The sequence below is a fragment of the Rhamphochromis sp. 'chilingali' genome (genome assembly GCF_963969265.1).
Source record: "Rhamphochromis sp. 'chilingali' genome assembly, chromosome: 9".
Lineage (NCBI taxonomy): Eukaryota > Metazoa > Chordata > Actinopteri > Cichliformes > Cichlidae > Rhamphochromis > Rhamphochromis sp. 'chilingali'.
In genome coordinates, this window is record NC_137936.1 from 36,146,728 (window position 1) to 36,163,716 (window position 16,989).

General features: G+C 41.4%; 1 protein-coding gene across 1 annotated transcript in view; it reads left to right on the plus strand.

Moving 5' to 3' along the window:
• Positions 1–606: 606 nt before the first annotated feature.
• Positions 607–16,989, plus strand: part of kif5ab (kinesin family member 5A, b) — a 76,842-nt gene continuing 60,459 nt past the window's right edge. Inside the window, exon 1 of the mRNA XM_080891733.1 lies at positions 607–1,126. Within this exon, the coding sequence (XP_080747859.1) occupies positions 998–1,126 (129 nt within the window). The 5' untranslated portion in view covers positions 607–997. The remainder of the gene's footprint in view (positions 1,127–16,989) is intronic.

The window sequence follows — 16,989 nt, forward strand, 5'->3', positions numbered from 1 at the left end:
GATGATGATGTCTGGGTTGTTTCGATTTTCATGAATTTTAATAAGCATACCAAAAAAGTCTGTTGCAAGCCTGAAGGCACGGAGTTTGAAAGACATGTCCATTTACCAATCGGGGTCTGATACAAGACACGTGCACTGCGGTAACTCCCCCCAAAATAACATCTCACCCGTTTACTGATATATGCGAATCTGATTATTCTGACTTTTTGTTTTGTGTCAAAGGCTTCTCATTAACTTCACAGTGCACTGCTTAAGACTGGAAAGCCTCTGGGGGGAAATTACGAACCCTCTAGTTCCCACATGACTACCCTCTCATGCAAAACAGCATTGCCATGACGACCAGGCTGGTGCAGCCCTAGACCCGCTCCTTACAAACTACTGTTTTCAGAAATTCCTCCGTAAATGCCAGAAATACTTCGTGCTTTTGCAACAGCTGCTGCATCTGAAACATTGAAGAAGTTTCCACGGAGGCTAATTCATGTATATATGACAGAGTTGGAGCGCTCCTCCCTGCTCCTCGGTCCCTCTGCCCGCGGTGCTGATGAGAGAGGATTTGAGTCGCTACCACGCCCCGCCCACAGTGAGAGAGCAGGGCTGACAGTGATGCAAGGCATGCCTCTGAGAAGCCTGCAGCCTATCCAGACCGACCGGACCAGTTTGGACTCTACTCCCCATTTACAACTCTCCATATGTTCTCCGCCGCCGAGATGCAGCTCAGCTTTGATTTGAGGGCAATTTAGTAAACACCCAGGAGCTGCTCCTGTTTTGCTTTTATTTTACATTTCTTTTAATATTTTGCAACCCCAAACTCCAAATGCTTCGCCTGCCAGTCTCGCTTTGCATGTGGCTATATCCGGTGGTTCCAGTTTGCGTGCAGGTGCTTTAGGAGAAAAGGTTGCACAGGGGCTTTTTTTTTTTTTTTAAATCAGGCTATTATTTTTGTTTTTAAACTCCTCTTTATCTCTTTGGAAGCTAAACCACAAATTTTATTTTCACAATGGCCGATGCGAACGGTGAATGCAATATCAAGGTGTTATGTCGATTTCGTCCACTGAACCAGTCCGAAATTATCCGCGGAGATAAGTTCATCCCAATATTTCAAGGAGAAGACACTGTCATCCTCGGGGTAAGTTTTTTTCCCCCACCTTCCTTTCATTCTGCCACATCTCCGTGCACTTGATGAACGCTAGGGGTTACACTTATCATCTTACTCACACATCTGATAGGCAAGCGGCCAGACTGAAGACTGGAAGCTTAGAGGCTTCTGACAGGGATCAAACTAAGTATAGCCTCTGTCAATAATATCGATACTGCGATTAGCCTGCAGCATTAACCAAGTGTGTGATGCTGCTGTTAGTGGGAAACAAGGCTTTCCAAAATCTGTCATTAGCCTAAGCCCAAGATCAAAATGATGAAGAGCCATTCCCCAGCATCACCTTTCTTCAGGATTACTAAACTCCACAAAGCAGAGCGCTTTGCCAGCCTTGTGATTAAAACCATTTTCAGAAATGCCTCTAAATCTTGACCCCACCTTTGTAATCCAAAGCAAGTTCATTATTTGCTCCTTCTCCTGTATTGATCTGCTGACATTTGGTGTGTTTCCCCTCTCAGAAAAATTATGCAGTACTGATTGATCTCCTTGTTTATGCTTCTTGTAGTCAGCTGTTAAGAGCACTGTTGAATGATCAGGTGGTGCAACCCTAATGAGAGCCTTAATTATGATCTGGGGTTGATTCTGTTCAGTGAATGGATTTTGTTTCAAGACAAACTTAATAGAAGCTGATGATTACTGTCATGGCTTTGGAGTAGCAATATAATGAACCAAAGCATAAAATATTTATTTGACTTATGGATTTGTATGTAAGGGTGTGTTTACTATTGCGACTGGGATCCCTCCACCACTGACAGCTTTGCACAATCGCTGGCATGCACGAGGAAAATTAGAGTCTTCTAAATGCGATTGGTCTTTTTGTGTAGAGCACATCTGGACTGAGGCTATCATGCACAAACATACACACACATAGATGCATAAATGCACGCCTATAATTAAATATGGACACAGACATTCATTTTTCACTCCTAACACCCACATTCTAGTGGAGCACACTCTCCACCAGAATGCACACGTGAACAGACACACAGAGATGGAGAGAGTGAAATCCACACCCATTTGGCCTGAAGGTTGACTTTAAGTGCCAGAAAATCCCTGTCTGCCCACTCTGTTGCCACACACACACAAATACATATACACACGGATTAAAATGCAAGACATCTTTATTAGGGTTGACATCCTGGCACGTCTTTCTTGCGGGAATGTCTTTCTTTCTGGGTTGCAGCAGCAGGACATCTCGAGAAGAACGAATGCTTGTTATCACATAATTTTGATGCTGTTTGATGATGGCAGGTTGGCATTATAGCAGCTTGAAATCATATAATTCAAGCATCAGACTTGACAACTGTATTTAAATTAAGGCTGGGCGATACGGCTTAAAATCCATATCACGATATAATTTGAAGCACGTGCGGTAACGATATATATCACGATATATTATTTTCTTCGGTATAACATATTTTCCACACTATAAGAGAGACTGAGATTACCGAAAAGCACCACTGAACGACACAGGAAATCATTCCTGCCTGTGGCCATCTCCCTGTACAACGCATCCACTTAACACACTGTTTGCTGCTACAGCTACACATGTTTCTTTTCCAAATATTTATTTATAAGTGACTTATGTATGTATGTATGTATGTATATATATGTATATATTGTACTATTCTTAGTTAGCGTATTGTCTGTCTTGTCTTAATGTTGGTTTAAAATGGAGCACTGTAACAAAAAATAATTTCCCCCAGGGATCAATAAAGTATTCTGATTCTGATTCTGATAAGGCACACTTAAAAACCTTTAATTTTCTCAAAAATCAAGAGTGTGCCTTATGTATGAATTCTGGTTGTGCTTACTGACCTCGAACCGATCTTGGCGTGCAGAAATCTGTTAAAAAATGTACAACTTTGGTAAGCCGCACTGCTTGATGGATTGTCAGAGCATTACGGCTGCTGTGGTGAGGAGCTTCGCGGAGTAATCTGGGTCCAAAACTCCATCGACTTCAGGTCCCAAAGTCAAACGAACACTGAGAGTTAAAAATGGTCTAAATGATTTCATCTTTAATAAAATCATCAGCGTTGCTGCTTTACCAGGTGCAACAATTAAGTTTAACATCCATGCATCCATGAAAACAGAATTTATTAAATTTAATGGAGTTACAAGTTAACAGGAAGTTAGCTCGCTAGTTTCCACCTAAACATGACATATCACAGGGGCGTCGAACTCCAGGCCTCAAGGGCCGGTGTCCTGCAGGTTTTAGCTCTCACCCTGGGTCAACACACCTGAATCAAACGATTAGTTCATTACCAGGCCTCTGGAGAACTTCAAGACATGTTGAGGAGGTAATTTAGCCTTTAAATCAGCTGTCTTGTATCAAGGTTACATCTAAAACCTGCAGGACACCGGCCCTTGAGGCCTGGAGTTCGACACCTGTAACATACCATGTTCTGACAGAGAGATTTTTGAAACTAATTAAAACGTACAGCTCTGCTACCACATCCAACATAAATGAAGACAGAAAACTAAACAGCAGTGGCGTTTGCAGGGTTACTGAAGTTGGACTACCTGGTATATAATGTTGTGCTACGTGATTGCTAGCGACACAGCTATGTTAGCATAACATTAGCACAGTAAAGCTGGAGGATGAACGCCAATTTTTTTTCCACTCAATAAAAGTTAACGTGAGGGACTCTGGTGGTTAGGGACAAATGCAATCGTATAGCAGGATGCTATACACGGGGCAAACTTCAGTCAGGAGAACAACTGAGATTAGGGTTGCCAACCGCCCCTTAAACAACGGAATCGTCCCGTATTTAGAAACAAAAGTACACATCCCGTATTGAGCTAATAAGGGACGCACTTTGTCCCGTAATACAGTGAGAATCAAAAGTAGTCTATAAATGTTAATGGAATTAACGCTTTGTTTGAAAACATAATTCCCAGCCCCTCTCCTGCTTTGTGACCAATGAGCTGACAGCACACTTATGACAATTCGAGTATGACAATTCAGATTACCGCTTATATCATTGGTCGAGGAAAGGTCGCTTGCTGAGAAAATACCGGAAGACAACAGATGACCACAACAAGAAGCATGGCCAACAGGGAAACAAACGCCGACACTGCGGTGCAAGTCTCGGACGACAGTACACCTAAAGCTGGGCAAACACTGTGCGATTTTTTCAGTCGCGTTATTCAGCTCCTGCTCAAACTGCACGATTGACTCGCAGGGGTTAGAAGTTGGTAGGTCACGATGCAGGTTCTCACACTATACCGCCCGATGCTCTGATGCGACCTGAGTGCGCACACTGTGCCTCCATAACATGAAGGTTATAACAGAAAATCTGTCGCTCGCTCGCTCTCTCTGTCTCTCACTCACACAGACACACCACCACCATCAACTTTGCTAAATTGCTAATGAAAAACATTGATCAGGCAGCTGTGATTGAGCAGCAGTGTAAATCCAACTATTTTCACAGTTGTTGTGGTCGTGATAATTTTGTGAGGCCACATCGAAAAGGCTTGGATGAGCTTTCCAAAGTTCTACAAGTTGTGCCTCCATCGCTTGTGTCCAGATCACACGCTGCACAGCCGTGCTGCTCCGTCTTTTTCACCGACGTTTACGTGTTTGCACGTGAGCAGTGTGAGCGGCTGTGGTGACACCCTCACGAGCGATTGATGATCGGGAGCTGCTCGAGTTGTTAATCGCTTCTCGTTACCCCACGTATACTACACGATGCACGATGAAGGCCAAAATCGGGCCGATCACCAAATTGGTCGCACGACTCAAAAATCGTCTCAAAATGGGCCAAAAATCGCACAGTGTAAGCCCAGCATTAGAGCAGCAATGTTTGTTCCCCTCAGAGAAAGAAAAAAAAAGGCTGCAAAAGTACAGGGAGGAATGGGAAAAGGAAAACACCTGGCTGGGAAAGTGCACGACAAACACCTATAAAGCGCACTGCACTGTGTGCCGGCGCACTTTTTCCATAGGCATGCTTCTAATGGTGGGCACATGAAGAACATGAGAGGCGTGAAAGCTCGGGGAACCCTTAACCAATTTTTTGTCCACCAGGCCACGGCAGAAGCAGATATGGTATGTAAACATTGGGGTTAATATGGGCATGTGCAGTGAATATCAGCGCTATGTGGCCAGAAGTGTGATAATATAATTTATTTTGTGTAATAAACAACTGCAAGGATAGATGATTACAACAAATAGATGACTAATATGTAAAAGTAATACATAGATTAATAATGATGATGAGTTAAGATGTGTAATCATGGGAACAAGCGGGTTTACAAACAGGAGCAGCTGATTAGCTTTAGAAAAGCTGAAATAATACCTCAACTGAAGCCAATTGTACTAAATGCACTATATAATAATAATAATAATAATAATAATAATGGATACTTTATTGATCCCCATGGGGAAATTACTTGTTTTTCTCTGCATTTGACCCATTCACTCAGTGAAGCAGTGGGCAGCCCACTAAGCAGGCGCCCGGGGAATGTGCACAGTTACAAGAATATTTTTCATTCTATTGCTTTCTATTAATTTATATAATTTTACGTTAAGCAGGACAGAGTTCTTTTAAAGAAAGATTTACTTATATTCTCAAAAGCTAAGCATGACAGGCTTCTGTTTAAGAAAGAGACCTGTTTTACTGTGTTAATGTTGTCATTTTGAGCTAAAAATAAATGGCTAAATGATCATTTGTTTCCCATATGGTCATATCACAAAGAATATGCATCTGCTTAAATCAAATTCAAGTCAAATGGTTAAAAAATATTTTCACACACAAAAACAAGAGCTACCACACTGGGAAGGGTGAAGACAACTGGGTTGCCCGGCCCTGGCCACGAGGTGTCCCTTATTTATTTTTCAGGGAGTTGGCAACCCTAACTGAGATTATTCATCCACAATACGAGGTTAGTTATTAATATACTGCAACAACATGAGAATAGAACAGCTGCGAGAGAATTCAACATTAATGTATCAATGTTACGGAAGTGGAGGAAGCGCAGTTTTTGGATTTCCCCATATTTCAAAAGTGCTTCATGTCTTTGCTGTGACTGTCGCCCGGCATAATTTGCAGATGATAATGGTTGTAGCTGCTGCAATGCTTTCGACCAAAACAGGCGCAGCTTGATGACATCATCAACATACGCTATCGCGATAGAGCGGTATAGTCAAAATCTCTATCGTTGGCCAAATTTATATCGTTTCTATCGTATATCGTCTATATCGCCCACCCCTAATTTAAATGTGTTTGGGTTGGGTTGGAAGACAGCAGAATAATAAACACATAATTCAGATGTTCATTCAGATGATGAAGAAATGTGAAAGGCCATGTTTTGGTTTTAAAATTCACAAAATGTGTTAAATGACTGTATGTCTTTTGAAATGAAAGGGCAGTACTTTAGCTCCATTTAGGCTACTTAATATTGAAAAGAAGCAACGCATGCTTCTTATTAGTATATAGATGGCAAAGGTTGAAAAAAAGGTTTGAGGAAATGAGGTAACATCATGTTGCCCACTTAAGTTGAACTGTACTCCGTCACTATGGTGAGAGCCTGCTGTTGTTCCAGTATTTGTGGCAGAACAGTGCAGTTTTCTGCCTATATTTCCTCTCATTTCATGCACCAACCGCCCCTCAATTGCAGTCAGTACACCATGTGTGAAGTTTTCATCTTTGTGAATGTAATGCATGAATGTAAGTGGCTTTTGGTGCATAAATGCTTTCAGTGTGTGCGCTGTCCCTCTAGTATCTCAGAAGAAGCTGTTAAAAAAAGTACATGTCTCCTGTGAGTTGAAATGCCCCGGCCGTCAGATTGCATCAGGATTTAAAATATCAGGACGACAGGAAAGCAGACCTGCTGCGAGAACCCTGTAGTGACAGCTAAGCACCCACATTTTGTCGGCTGATAAAAACAATTCGCATCTGGGCAGTGGTGATGACCCTTCATTTGTCTGTTCGAGGATGACTCCTTCCCACAACTTGTTAACTGACAGAGGCAATGATTTAGGCTGTAGAGTGATGGTTTGACTGCACCTGGATGGCAGACAAGGGGGGACCCGGAGAGATTTAAAAATTGAAGGAGATGGCCTGTCGGTACACTGTGAATTGATATAGTAGGGAACATCTCTGGCACTTTCAAACAGTTTGTGTTGGTGAAGTGCAGAAAAAACTTCTGTGCAAAGGAACAAACAACGAAAGACTCAAGGATCAAATTTGATATCGGTTTTAATGATGAGAACTTTGACACGTTCACATCAGTGTGCACAGTGCACACTGATGAAGCAGTAAGAAATGAAAAAAGAAGTTTTCATCGATTCATTTGAACCGAAGCAGGACTCTGTAGCTTATGAACTGTTCACTTCAAGCAAGAAAAAAGTGTTTTTGTTTCTCATCAAACATCAGCTTATCTTTCATAAATGATGTTTGGCTTCTGCTGTTAAAGTTGTTGAAACCACTGGCTGTGTGACAGTAATAATTATTCTATGCTAATTGTGTCTGCGTGCAGCTAGGTGTTGGGCAAGATGCCTTTCACCTTGAGAACTCGGGGCTTTAATTGAACCTTGTGTTTGATGGCTTCCCTGCTGTTATAGAAGATATAGGCCCATCCGTTTGACATCAGAAGCGAGGAATCGGTGTAATTTATCTGAAGTGTGGTGCAGCAGCAGAACAGGAGTGCAGTGTGTTTCTTTGATTGTGTTGTTTGTCTCACTAACACAGGCAGAGAGAGTTTAAAAGCTGAAAGAGTGCAGAGCAAAGTGGCTAAATAAAACCTAAAACTAGCAGAAGAACAATGCGATCATTTATCACAGATCATACATCAAAACTCCAGTCAGCCTTCTTATCAGTTCCTCAAAGCACTTTCAGACATTATCATCATCAGGCTAATTTTGATAACAACGGCAGTATGGCACATTATCTTCTCTGTGTGACCCCAAAATGAATGTGTTTATTATTCATAGTCTTTTATTGTCTTTTTTTTCACCGTCAGATTTGCAGCCACCTGTGGAGCTAAGCATCACTCTGTGGCTGGGTGACAGTAATAATCACTCTGGCTGTACTGCCCCAACGAATGGTCTTTGTGTTTGCTCCACAGTGGAGTGACACAGCTGTCTCGAGTATTTCACTGCCTGCAATAATGCAGCATCAGAAAGGCCAGATTGTCCCTCCTAATCTGTTAGTCAAAAAAAACTGTGACGGTGAATCACGCTTTCGGGTCTATGAATAAATAAATGATGGTTGCAGCCTCGGGGGCGAAAAGACATGGAATTTTTTCTTTCTTGCTGTCCAGTAGTAACAGGCATACTAAAATTGTATCATATTCATAGCAGGAGCAGCGTGTGATAAGAAGTTCTGAATTAAGATGCTTATGAAAAATGTTAGAACTATTATAAGCATGCCACATTTGTCAAATTACTGTAATTATTACTGTAATTATTGTTATTGTAATGTAACGGTGAAGCTTTAAGATCATTTATAGGTTATGAAAGTGATCTCAGTAAGTCACATGATTGGGTCTCACAATAGTTTCACCTGAAACCTCTGCTGATAACGACCCACACCCTTTTTCACACCTTGGCTCATGTGATTAGCGCATGAGCCAAGGGGGGCATTAAAAATATGGTTTGGTAAACCAAAAACACAATTTCCAGTTTTATTATGCTGTAGTCACATATAGGTAACTTGGAAAATGCGATTAAAGTTGATATCACTGAAAATAGGTACATATGAAAACCAAGAAAGATTTTCAAATCCACAATAATCTGTTTAATTAATTGATTGATTGATTGACTGGAAGTCCCAACCATTGCTTTAAAGATTCTCAGCAGCTCAAGATTCACTCTCCCAGAATGGAGTTAACTTTAAGAGCAAACCTGTGTAGGAAAGACAAATAAGTATTAGATTGTGTTAGAGTGTAAACTGCTGCCTGTCTCTATCACTCTGATCTGTCCAGCTTTTCTGCAACCCTATTACATTGTTACCAACACAGGACAGTGTTGCCAGTGGGGGCCATCACCATCTTGGTTTTTGGAGATATAAGTGAATATATTTGGAGAGGGTAGAGTGACTGGAGAACGGTAAATCAACTGATTCTTATATAGCGCTTTTCTACTCTAGTGCTTTATACAACACAAGCACTCTCTTCTATGCTTTGTAAGTGCATTCTGCATAACATGTACACACATGGATGGATGGATGCATTGGAGAGCATCTTGGGGTTTTTATGTTGCCCTTTTAGTTCTTTTTAGTGATAAAATTGTTTTAAAATCACCACTATCCAAGAATTCACCAGAGTAGATCATTTTTTGGATGGGCATCTGTTGCAGACAGATTTTTTCACATTTATTTTTTGTGGAGCCAGCACCCAGTGATACTCAGTTGAATTGGATCTCAAGGAGCTTCTGCTTTGGCTTCACTTTTTTATACCCAGCGGCTGTGTTCATCTTCTAGAGTCTGCGGGATAAGCACTATCACTTTCATTCCCTTTGTCCAGAAACAAAAATATTTTCCATTTTGTTTGCTTTCCTTGTGATTATTTTTAGCCGAACGCTGAGTTTAACTTGAGGGGGTAAGAGAGGATGAAAGAACGTATCAACAAAGATTATTAGGTCCTTTCCCATTTCTAAGTATTACAACGAAGCCAGAGGAAAAGCCTCCACCATGGATCTACCCTTCAGTGTCTCACAAACTAGAGGTCATTGTGTTTCCATACCTGTGGGCCTGTTTTATCACGGTCCGTTGCTTTCCAACATTAGAGTTACATTTTAATGAGCCGGCCTCGCAGTGCAGGTCCACACTGATTTAGATTGAACCAAAGTACAGCAAATAACAAGAAACATTTCAAACACTCATTATATCAAGTTTCGAAGTTTCGTAGCACCACGCTGACCTCCATGTCATCATTACATGGAGCAGAGTGACCTTTGCTTTTTTTGTTGACCGTAACAGATGAATGAAAAGCAATGTGGCTCTCTGCCCCCGTGTTAGTAAAACCAAGTAATATGTGTGGACTAAACAACTATTGATTTTCTATTTTTTGCACAGCATTTATATATCCCATGGATTATTCTTCCATGGCTGCTGTTCCCTTAAGTGTTTTACAAGACTTCTATAGAAATTGCAGTGGCTGCTGTATTCATAACAGTGAGCAACACCTTGTTTACATTTTTGGGAAGAATAACGGATTAGAGGTCTTATAACAGTCTTAGAGAGCTCACAGAGAGCGCGTACCCTGCACTTCAGCTCTCAGATGTCATGTGGGCACATGAGGTAGCTTTTACTTTTTCTGCTACTAATAAATTAAGGTCAAATGGTGTGCTGCTGCAGAACATGGTTAAAAACTAGCTGATTATTAACCAGCAGCTTCTTAGTTGGTGGGATGGCTGTGATTCTGATTTCTGATGGGCTCTTTTTCTTTAATCTCATCTGTGAGCCGATCCTCCCGCCTTCTCCTGTCCTTTTCTTCATTAGGCGCCAAGGTAGAAAAGATGCAGGGGAAACAGCTGCTGTTGAAACAAACTGTTGACAGAGCATGTCGGGCGCCGTGTAAAGTCATCTACCTGTCTTGTACCTGTTATTTATAGCTCCAGCAGAACCATTTCTTCTCAAGGATATTTTTTCGCATTACCGTTAACTGTCTGGAAACCAAGCAGAATCACAAGTGGTGATCTAAGGTGTGCTCTTCCTTCGCTCGCACACTTTGGCACTCTAATTCTATCAGCGCAGAGCTCACACCCTTTCCAATTAGCAGTGTGATGGGACTGCTGTGCGGGGTCAAGATCTGGACTCTTTTCTCCATGTTGGATATCGGTGCGAAAGCAGCCACCTCTTGGGATTAGACCTCGTCTGCTTCTTCCCTCTCTCGTTCTTTCTGTCATTCTCTTTCACAATAAATGCTTCACAGTATTTTTCTCTGTCTGGCTGGATTTCATGGTGTAATGATTCCGCTGCTCATTTCCTCATGACTCAGCAGCAGTTTAAAGAAGAGAGAAAAAAAGCTCAGCTCATCTGTCATCTCATTCATTTTGGCAGAGGCTTCTAGCAGGTTTTAATAGCGTCAAGAGGGGAAGCTCCCGTCAGTCAGGAGCCAAAATATTAAGGGATCTGTTGACTTTGGCGGAGTTTACGTCCCTTTATCCCTCCTAGAAATGTGAGGAGGTACAAAATGATAAAAGGGCTCATTGAGATCTATTTTGCTTTCCTCAATAAAGAAATCAATATTTAAATCATCACCGTATTAAAGCTAACTTGTGCAATTTTATAATGTCAAGGATCAAAACTATCTACCCCATACCAATAAAGACTCTCAGCACGCCTTAATACTAACATCACACTGACATCAATTCAGTCAGCAGCCACACTGAACAGGATATTAACTCCAGTTCCTTCAGCTCGTCTTTATTTTTACTCAGTGTGCATGTGTGTCAGGGTTAGATAAGCTCTTCCAGTTCGTCAACACTTTCCTCATGATTCCTCTGCCTTTGTGACACAAGTGGGTTGTGACTACCAAGCTTTTAGCTCTGGGGAGTGTTAATGGAGCGTCCTCTTCTCATTAGCCACGGCCATGCCCAGGATGCTGCCCAGGCCGCGTGTCTGCCCTCAGTGTATGCGAGCAGTACCTCGTAAACCAGCTGCACATGCTCGTGCACGTGTCGGGACATGCTAGCACCCCTGGTGTTTTGTTGTCTTGGGAATAGGAAAGCAAGGAAATCCCAAGGAGAGAAAAGGAATATCCCAGCCATCCAATGCCCAACACTTTGTTTCCTTTGGTTAAACACGGCACAGTTAATCGAACTGACATTTAAGAATGCTGACATGTACTCCAGCATTTTTTTTTATTATTTCCCAGGAGAGCCATGCTTTAAAGCACATTTTCCTTTTCTGTGGATAATCTAATTTATCCCGATTTTAGTAATTAATTTAAACTACATCACATAAAAGAGACTTGGAAAATCTTGGCAAACATAAATATCAGGCTTATTTTAATCTTTGAATGGCCAAGGATTGGCCCCAGCTCAGACTTTAAAAAGCATTTCTCTCCAGGCTAAAGCAGCACGATGCGATTTTTGTTTTGGCTTCCAGCAGGTACGTCGATAATCATATCAAACTTTTTTATTTATTTTGGTTTGCTCTTTTACCTTACCTCTTTTGTCTCCTGGAGTTTCTCATTAATTCCATTTTATGCAAAATCTTAATAAAGTCGCTTTTTTTCTTCCTGGAGGCCTTTATTATCCAAATTACCTCGCTGCATGTTGCTGTCATTAGTTGTGGCAGAATTACAGTGAAAATCACCATAACCATGTTGTTATTACAGGAAATTTAAATCATTGCTCAGTCCTAGTTTGATTCAGTCTAATTGCTTGCAGCAGAAGCTGATTGAAATGTGTGCTACTTTTCTGAATCTTCTTCGTGGTCTAATTTTTTATTCGTTCTCGGCCACATTAATGGGCCTTATACCAGTGGTGTGGTGCAGAGCTGTGGCTGGTTGGTGGGGTACTGTGAGTGTCTTCCTTTGAAACGTGCTGTATGGAGGATCAGTCACAGTGTCGAGGCTCACATTTAATCTAGACTGTGGCCCTGTACCACACAAACCCTCTATTTTAATTTGGCCTAGAGTTGTAAGCTGGTTGCGTTATCGTTACATTGGAGCATTACTTCTTGGCTAAAATCAACCAGTAAAGTTGGCTCGAAGGTTTGTGTACTAATTGAATTAGTCGTAGAGAAGGACCAATGGCTCAGTTGAAAGATTGCTTTCTATAAACCACTTTTTGGGTGACATATTTTTCACCTTTCAAAACGTTTCATATATTCCTTTTAAAAAACGTGATAAACTGATGCGCTGTCTGCTCCCGTAGTGTTAGAAGGTGCTGCGTGAATTACTTTACACATTTTAAGTTATATTGGCACTTTGGCACAGGGCGTTTTAAGGTAAAGTTGCTGCCTGAAAAGAAAAACACACACATTTCTTCAGCATTAAATGCTAAATGTGTTTGGCTTTTCCCCCAGTGTGCTGAAGTGCTGTAGACAGAGACAAAGCTGCTGTCACGAGTAATCCTGTATCCTGTGTGAATTAATTTTGATTGCAACTTGTACGCAGGTAGAGCTGAAAGGAAGAGACTGCTGGCTGAAAAGGAGATAACAAGTGTGAGGCCGCAAGACCTTAGATATGCCTTTTGACATCAAATATTCCCTTTGAGAGGGAGGACAGCTATTAGCTGGGCGCTCACACTGTCTCGGGCTGTGACTGAAAATCTTTGCTTCAGGCTGACGCGGCTGATCTCGCTTCGTGTCAGACAACTCAGTTCTTCCTCAAGGCTCATTTCTGTTTTCTAGGATTTTTATAATTCTACAACATCAATAAATGGAAAATGTGTGAAGGCAGGAGGCCAATCAAATGTGACATTGCAGGCAAGCGCTGGAGCCGTCAGTGTCACATAGACGATGAGGCATCTTTGTCATCTCTGCCAAGTGTTTCCTTTCTTCTCCTTGCTCCTTACCCCCTCTCCTTCTGAAACCTTTTCTCCTTTGTCTCTCTGCACTGTTTGCAGTATCTGAACAAAATTTAATTTTCTGTGTGCTTTGCACTTACAGAATGCTGAGGGCTCTCCTCAGTGTGTGCTTGAGCTTTTTTTATGCTCAATAAAGAGAATACGGTTGAATTATTTGAAGTTTCTGGAATCATAAAGGCAACATGATGCACAGCAAAAACAAATAAAGCCTCTCATGAAACAACATAATTAAGTGTTATCAGGTGGGACGTTTGTGTTTTCTAAACAACACAAAAAGGGATTCAAGAACTTTGTCAACATTTAATTGACAAAATTGTTTTCTAGAGGCTTTTGTTTTTTATTGCATGCTCTTCATCAGTAGAACTGCTAATGATAATTTACCCTTTTCACTTTAAGCGTAATAGCCTGATATTTGGTGAAACATGCTTGTTTGCCTTCTTGCAAAGGGTGAGATGACAAGAGAAATGCCATGCTAATGTCCTTATGATGTTCTATATTAATCTTAGCTTAGATTAGCCATGAACACCACAGACAAGGCACAAATAAGCACATTATGAAAAAGACATTTGAAGTGTTTCTCAAAGCTCGGTCATATAATTTCCTATTTGTAGATCCTATTTACACCAATAAACCGGGAATATTGTGTGTAGTACCTTCTCACACAGTACATGGGGCATTAGAAACTCTAATATGGTTGTGACACATCATGTTCAGGCCGGGTGCAATGAACCAGCCACGCTGCTGCATAGACTGAATTATTAGGCGGCCAACTAGCTTGAGAGCATGAACAAATATTTGAGTTAATCTATGTCATCAAGTGACGTGAAGCTAAAACCAGCTAAATCAGGGTTAGAAATATGAGGCGTTTCTTGGAAAATCTGCCCCACGTGTTAGAAATCAGAGTCCCTGCTTCCTTCCAGGCCATGTGAGGAATTACTGTTTAGGTAAATGCTATTCCCACTTTCACTCACTTGTTAAAATTTGGAATAAATTAGCTTTCAACATAAACTGCAAGTCATATCAAAGATTATGATATAGTAAGTCCATAAGCGCATTAGGAGGAATGTTTAGTAAGGTTATAAATCACGTAAGAAGTAGGGTACTTTTTCCACAGACTCATAAAAGACTTATAACCACTGGTGCTGCCTCCTGCTGGTCATTTAAAAGCACTTTTTAATGTGCTTTCACTTTGACTTGACTATTCAGACCTGGAGGGTGGATGCATCTGTTATGTGTGTGTTATCTCTACAATCAAGTGTGTACCAAGCAGAAGAAGGCTCGGCTGTGGTGAGTGTTTCAAGTGTGTGACTTTCCCGGAATATGAAGAACAGGATGAAATATTTGCTTTTGGCATTTTATTGCCTTTATCAATCTATCATTTCTGCTCATTTCTTTTCTGGCTGTCGTTGAAGTTCATCCGTCATGGCTTGCATTATAACAACCAATTAGTCTGTCTCCATTTCCTCATTTTGAAGTCACTCCAAGTCTTTCAATTTCTAACTTCGCTTTTTGTCCACTGGGAAGCTGCTGCTCCCGTTTTCTGGTCTGAGTCCCGGCGAACAAAGCCCAGTCTTTCCTTCCCATCTCCACTCCTCTGTCTCCCGTTTCCTTCATTCATCTTGATAAATTATGCAGAGTATCTCACTTTGATTCAGGAATAATTGCTCCACTTCTATCCGTGGATCTTTTATAAGCAACTTGATGTAGGAAAATAACTGATTAGAAGTGTGTTAACAAAGTAATGTTGGGTGGTAAACCTCAGTTCCCCGAGCTAGCGATTAAGTGAAATTGCTACAAAAATGGCTCTGATGAGTACAAGATAGCTGAAAAAACAAAAAAATGAAGAAGAAGAAGAATACAACGCCACCACTGCATCTCTGCATCCAGACTTCACTACTGTACATGTGAACCTCACAGCCACTTTGCCCTCGAGGCACTATGCCAGTCGACTCTGCGAGTTGTCAGCCCAGTGAATTAGGGAAAACAGCAGTGATAGATAATATTGTGTGACTGGAGCTTTTGCAGTTGTGAGGGGTTTTCTGTTGTCGAGAAAAACGCTAATGATGCTGTTATCTGGGGCTTGAAGCCTGATTAGCCTGAAGAATGGTGCAGACATTGGCAGCTTGAGCTGCTACTCTCTCCTGTCATTCTCACTGTGCCTGTTTTCGCATTTCTGTGGGGAGAGAGAGGAAGGTTGATGAATTTGTGGGTAAGACTGATGCAAAGACTGACAGAGACCAAGATAAACTCTCACTTTGATTAGTGGAAATAGGACTTCCTTTGCCTCTGCCTCCTCTCTGCCCCCAGTCAAGCCTACACAGGAAGACCAAACATCTACAAACGAGCCAAAAAATGATCTCAATGTGTTGGAGAAGGAGAAACACATACACGGCCCAATTTTTCCATCATCTCCTCCAGCTCTTTCTGTCAATTTTTTACTAATGTCTCTCCTGGTTAGTGGAAGGGAAATGCACCCTGTGTTGGAAAACATTATTCCCTCATTGCGAATGTTGGCAGTCACTAAATATTCAGCACAAGCAGAAGGTGTTATTTCCAGAATTAGCCTTTTCTTGCAGAAAGGTTGCTGTTTCTTTGAAATGCTCCTCACCAGAAACATAAAGGTCAAGTGACAGACCTCCATAAAGCAGTTTCCCATCAAATGACCTTGTGTGACCAAGCAAGTAATGCGTGTTGTCTGCCAGGAGCAAAGGTGGATGTAGCGTTGGGTAATTACGGAGCTGAAAAACCTCTCAGGGAAGAAGTGGATGTTAGGCACGATGCAGTGAAGCGTGTTACTTTCTCACGGTGAAGCGCTCTGTGCAGACTTTCTCATAGCAGCTGCTATTGTTGGTTTTGTAGCCGTGACTGAGTTGCTGTAACCTCGGCTGTGATTTCTCCTTAAAACGAAGCCCTGCAGAGTTTACTGTAATCAAAGTATTAGCTGTGGGCGGTTATCTTTTCAACTCTGTCGTTTTTAGCCTTTTTAACATGTGGCAAAGGGATTCGGTGCATTACTACTGTCTGTTGTCAGTAATTGAATAGCTGCAAAATTTAAACCACCTATCTAATATTGTGCTCGTCCTCCAAGTGCTGCCAGATCAGCTCTTTATTGGCTGCTTGGGAGTTGAGGAATAAAAACTTTAAACACAACTCCAAACATATTAGAAGTTTCAAGGTTAACTTGGTAATTTTGCCACCACTCCCTTGTCTTTAGACCCTCTGCAGGTTTTATGTGGATATACGTAGGACCGTGCATGAATAGATTCCCTTTCAGTTAGGTTTGCTTGACTATGATACAATTCAGTGTCGTAGTTTTGTAGACAAATACGTGGGCCAAAAAGTTAAACATGTGTAA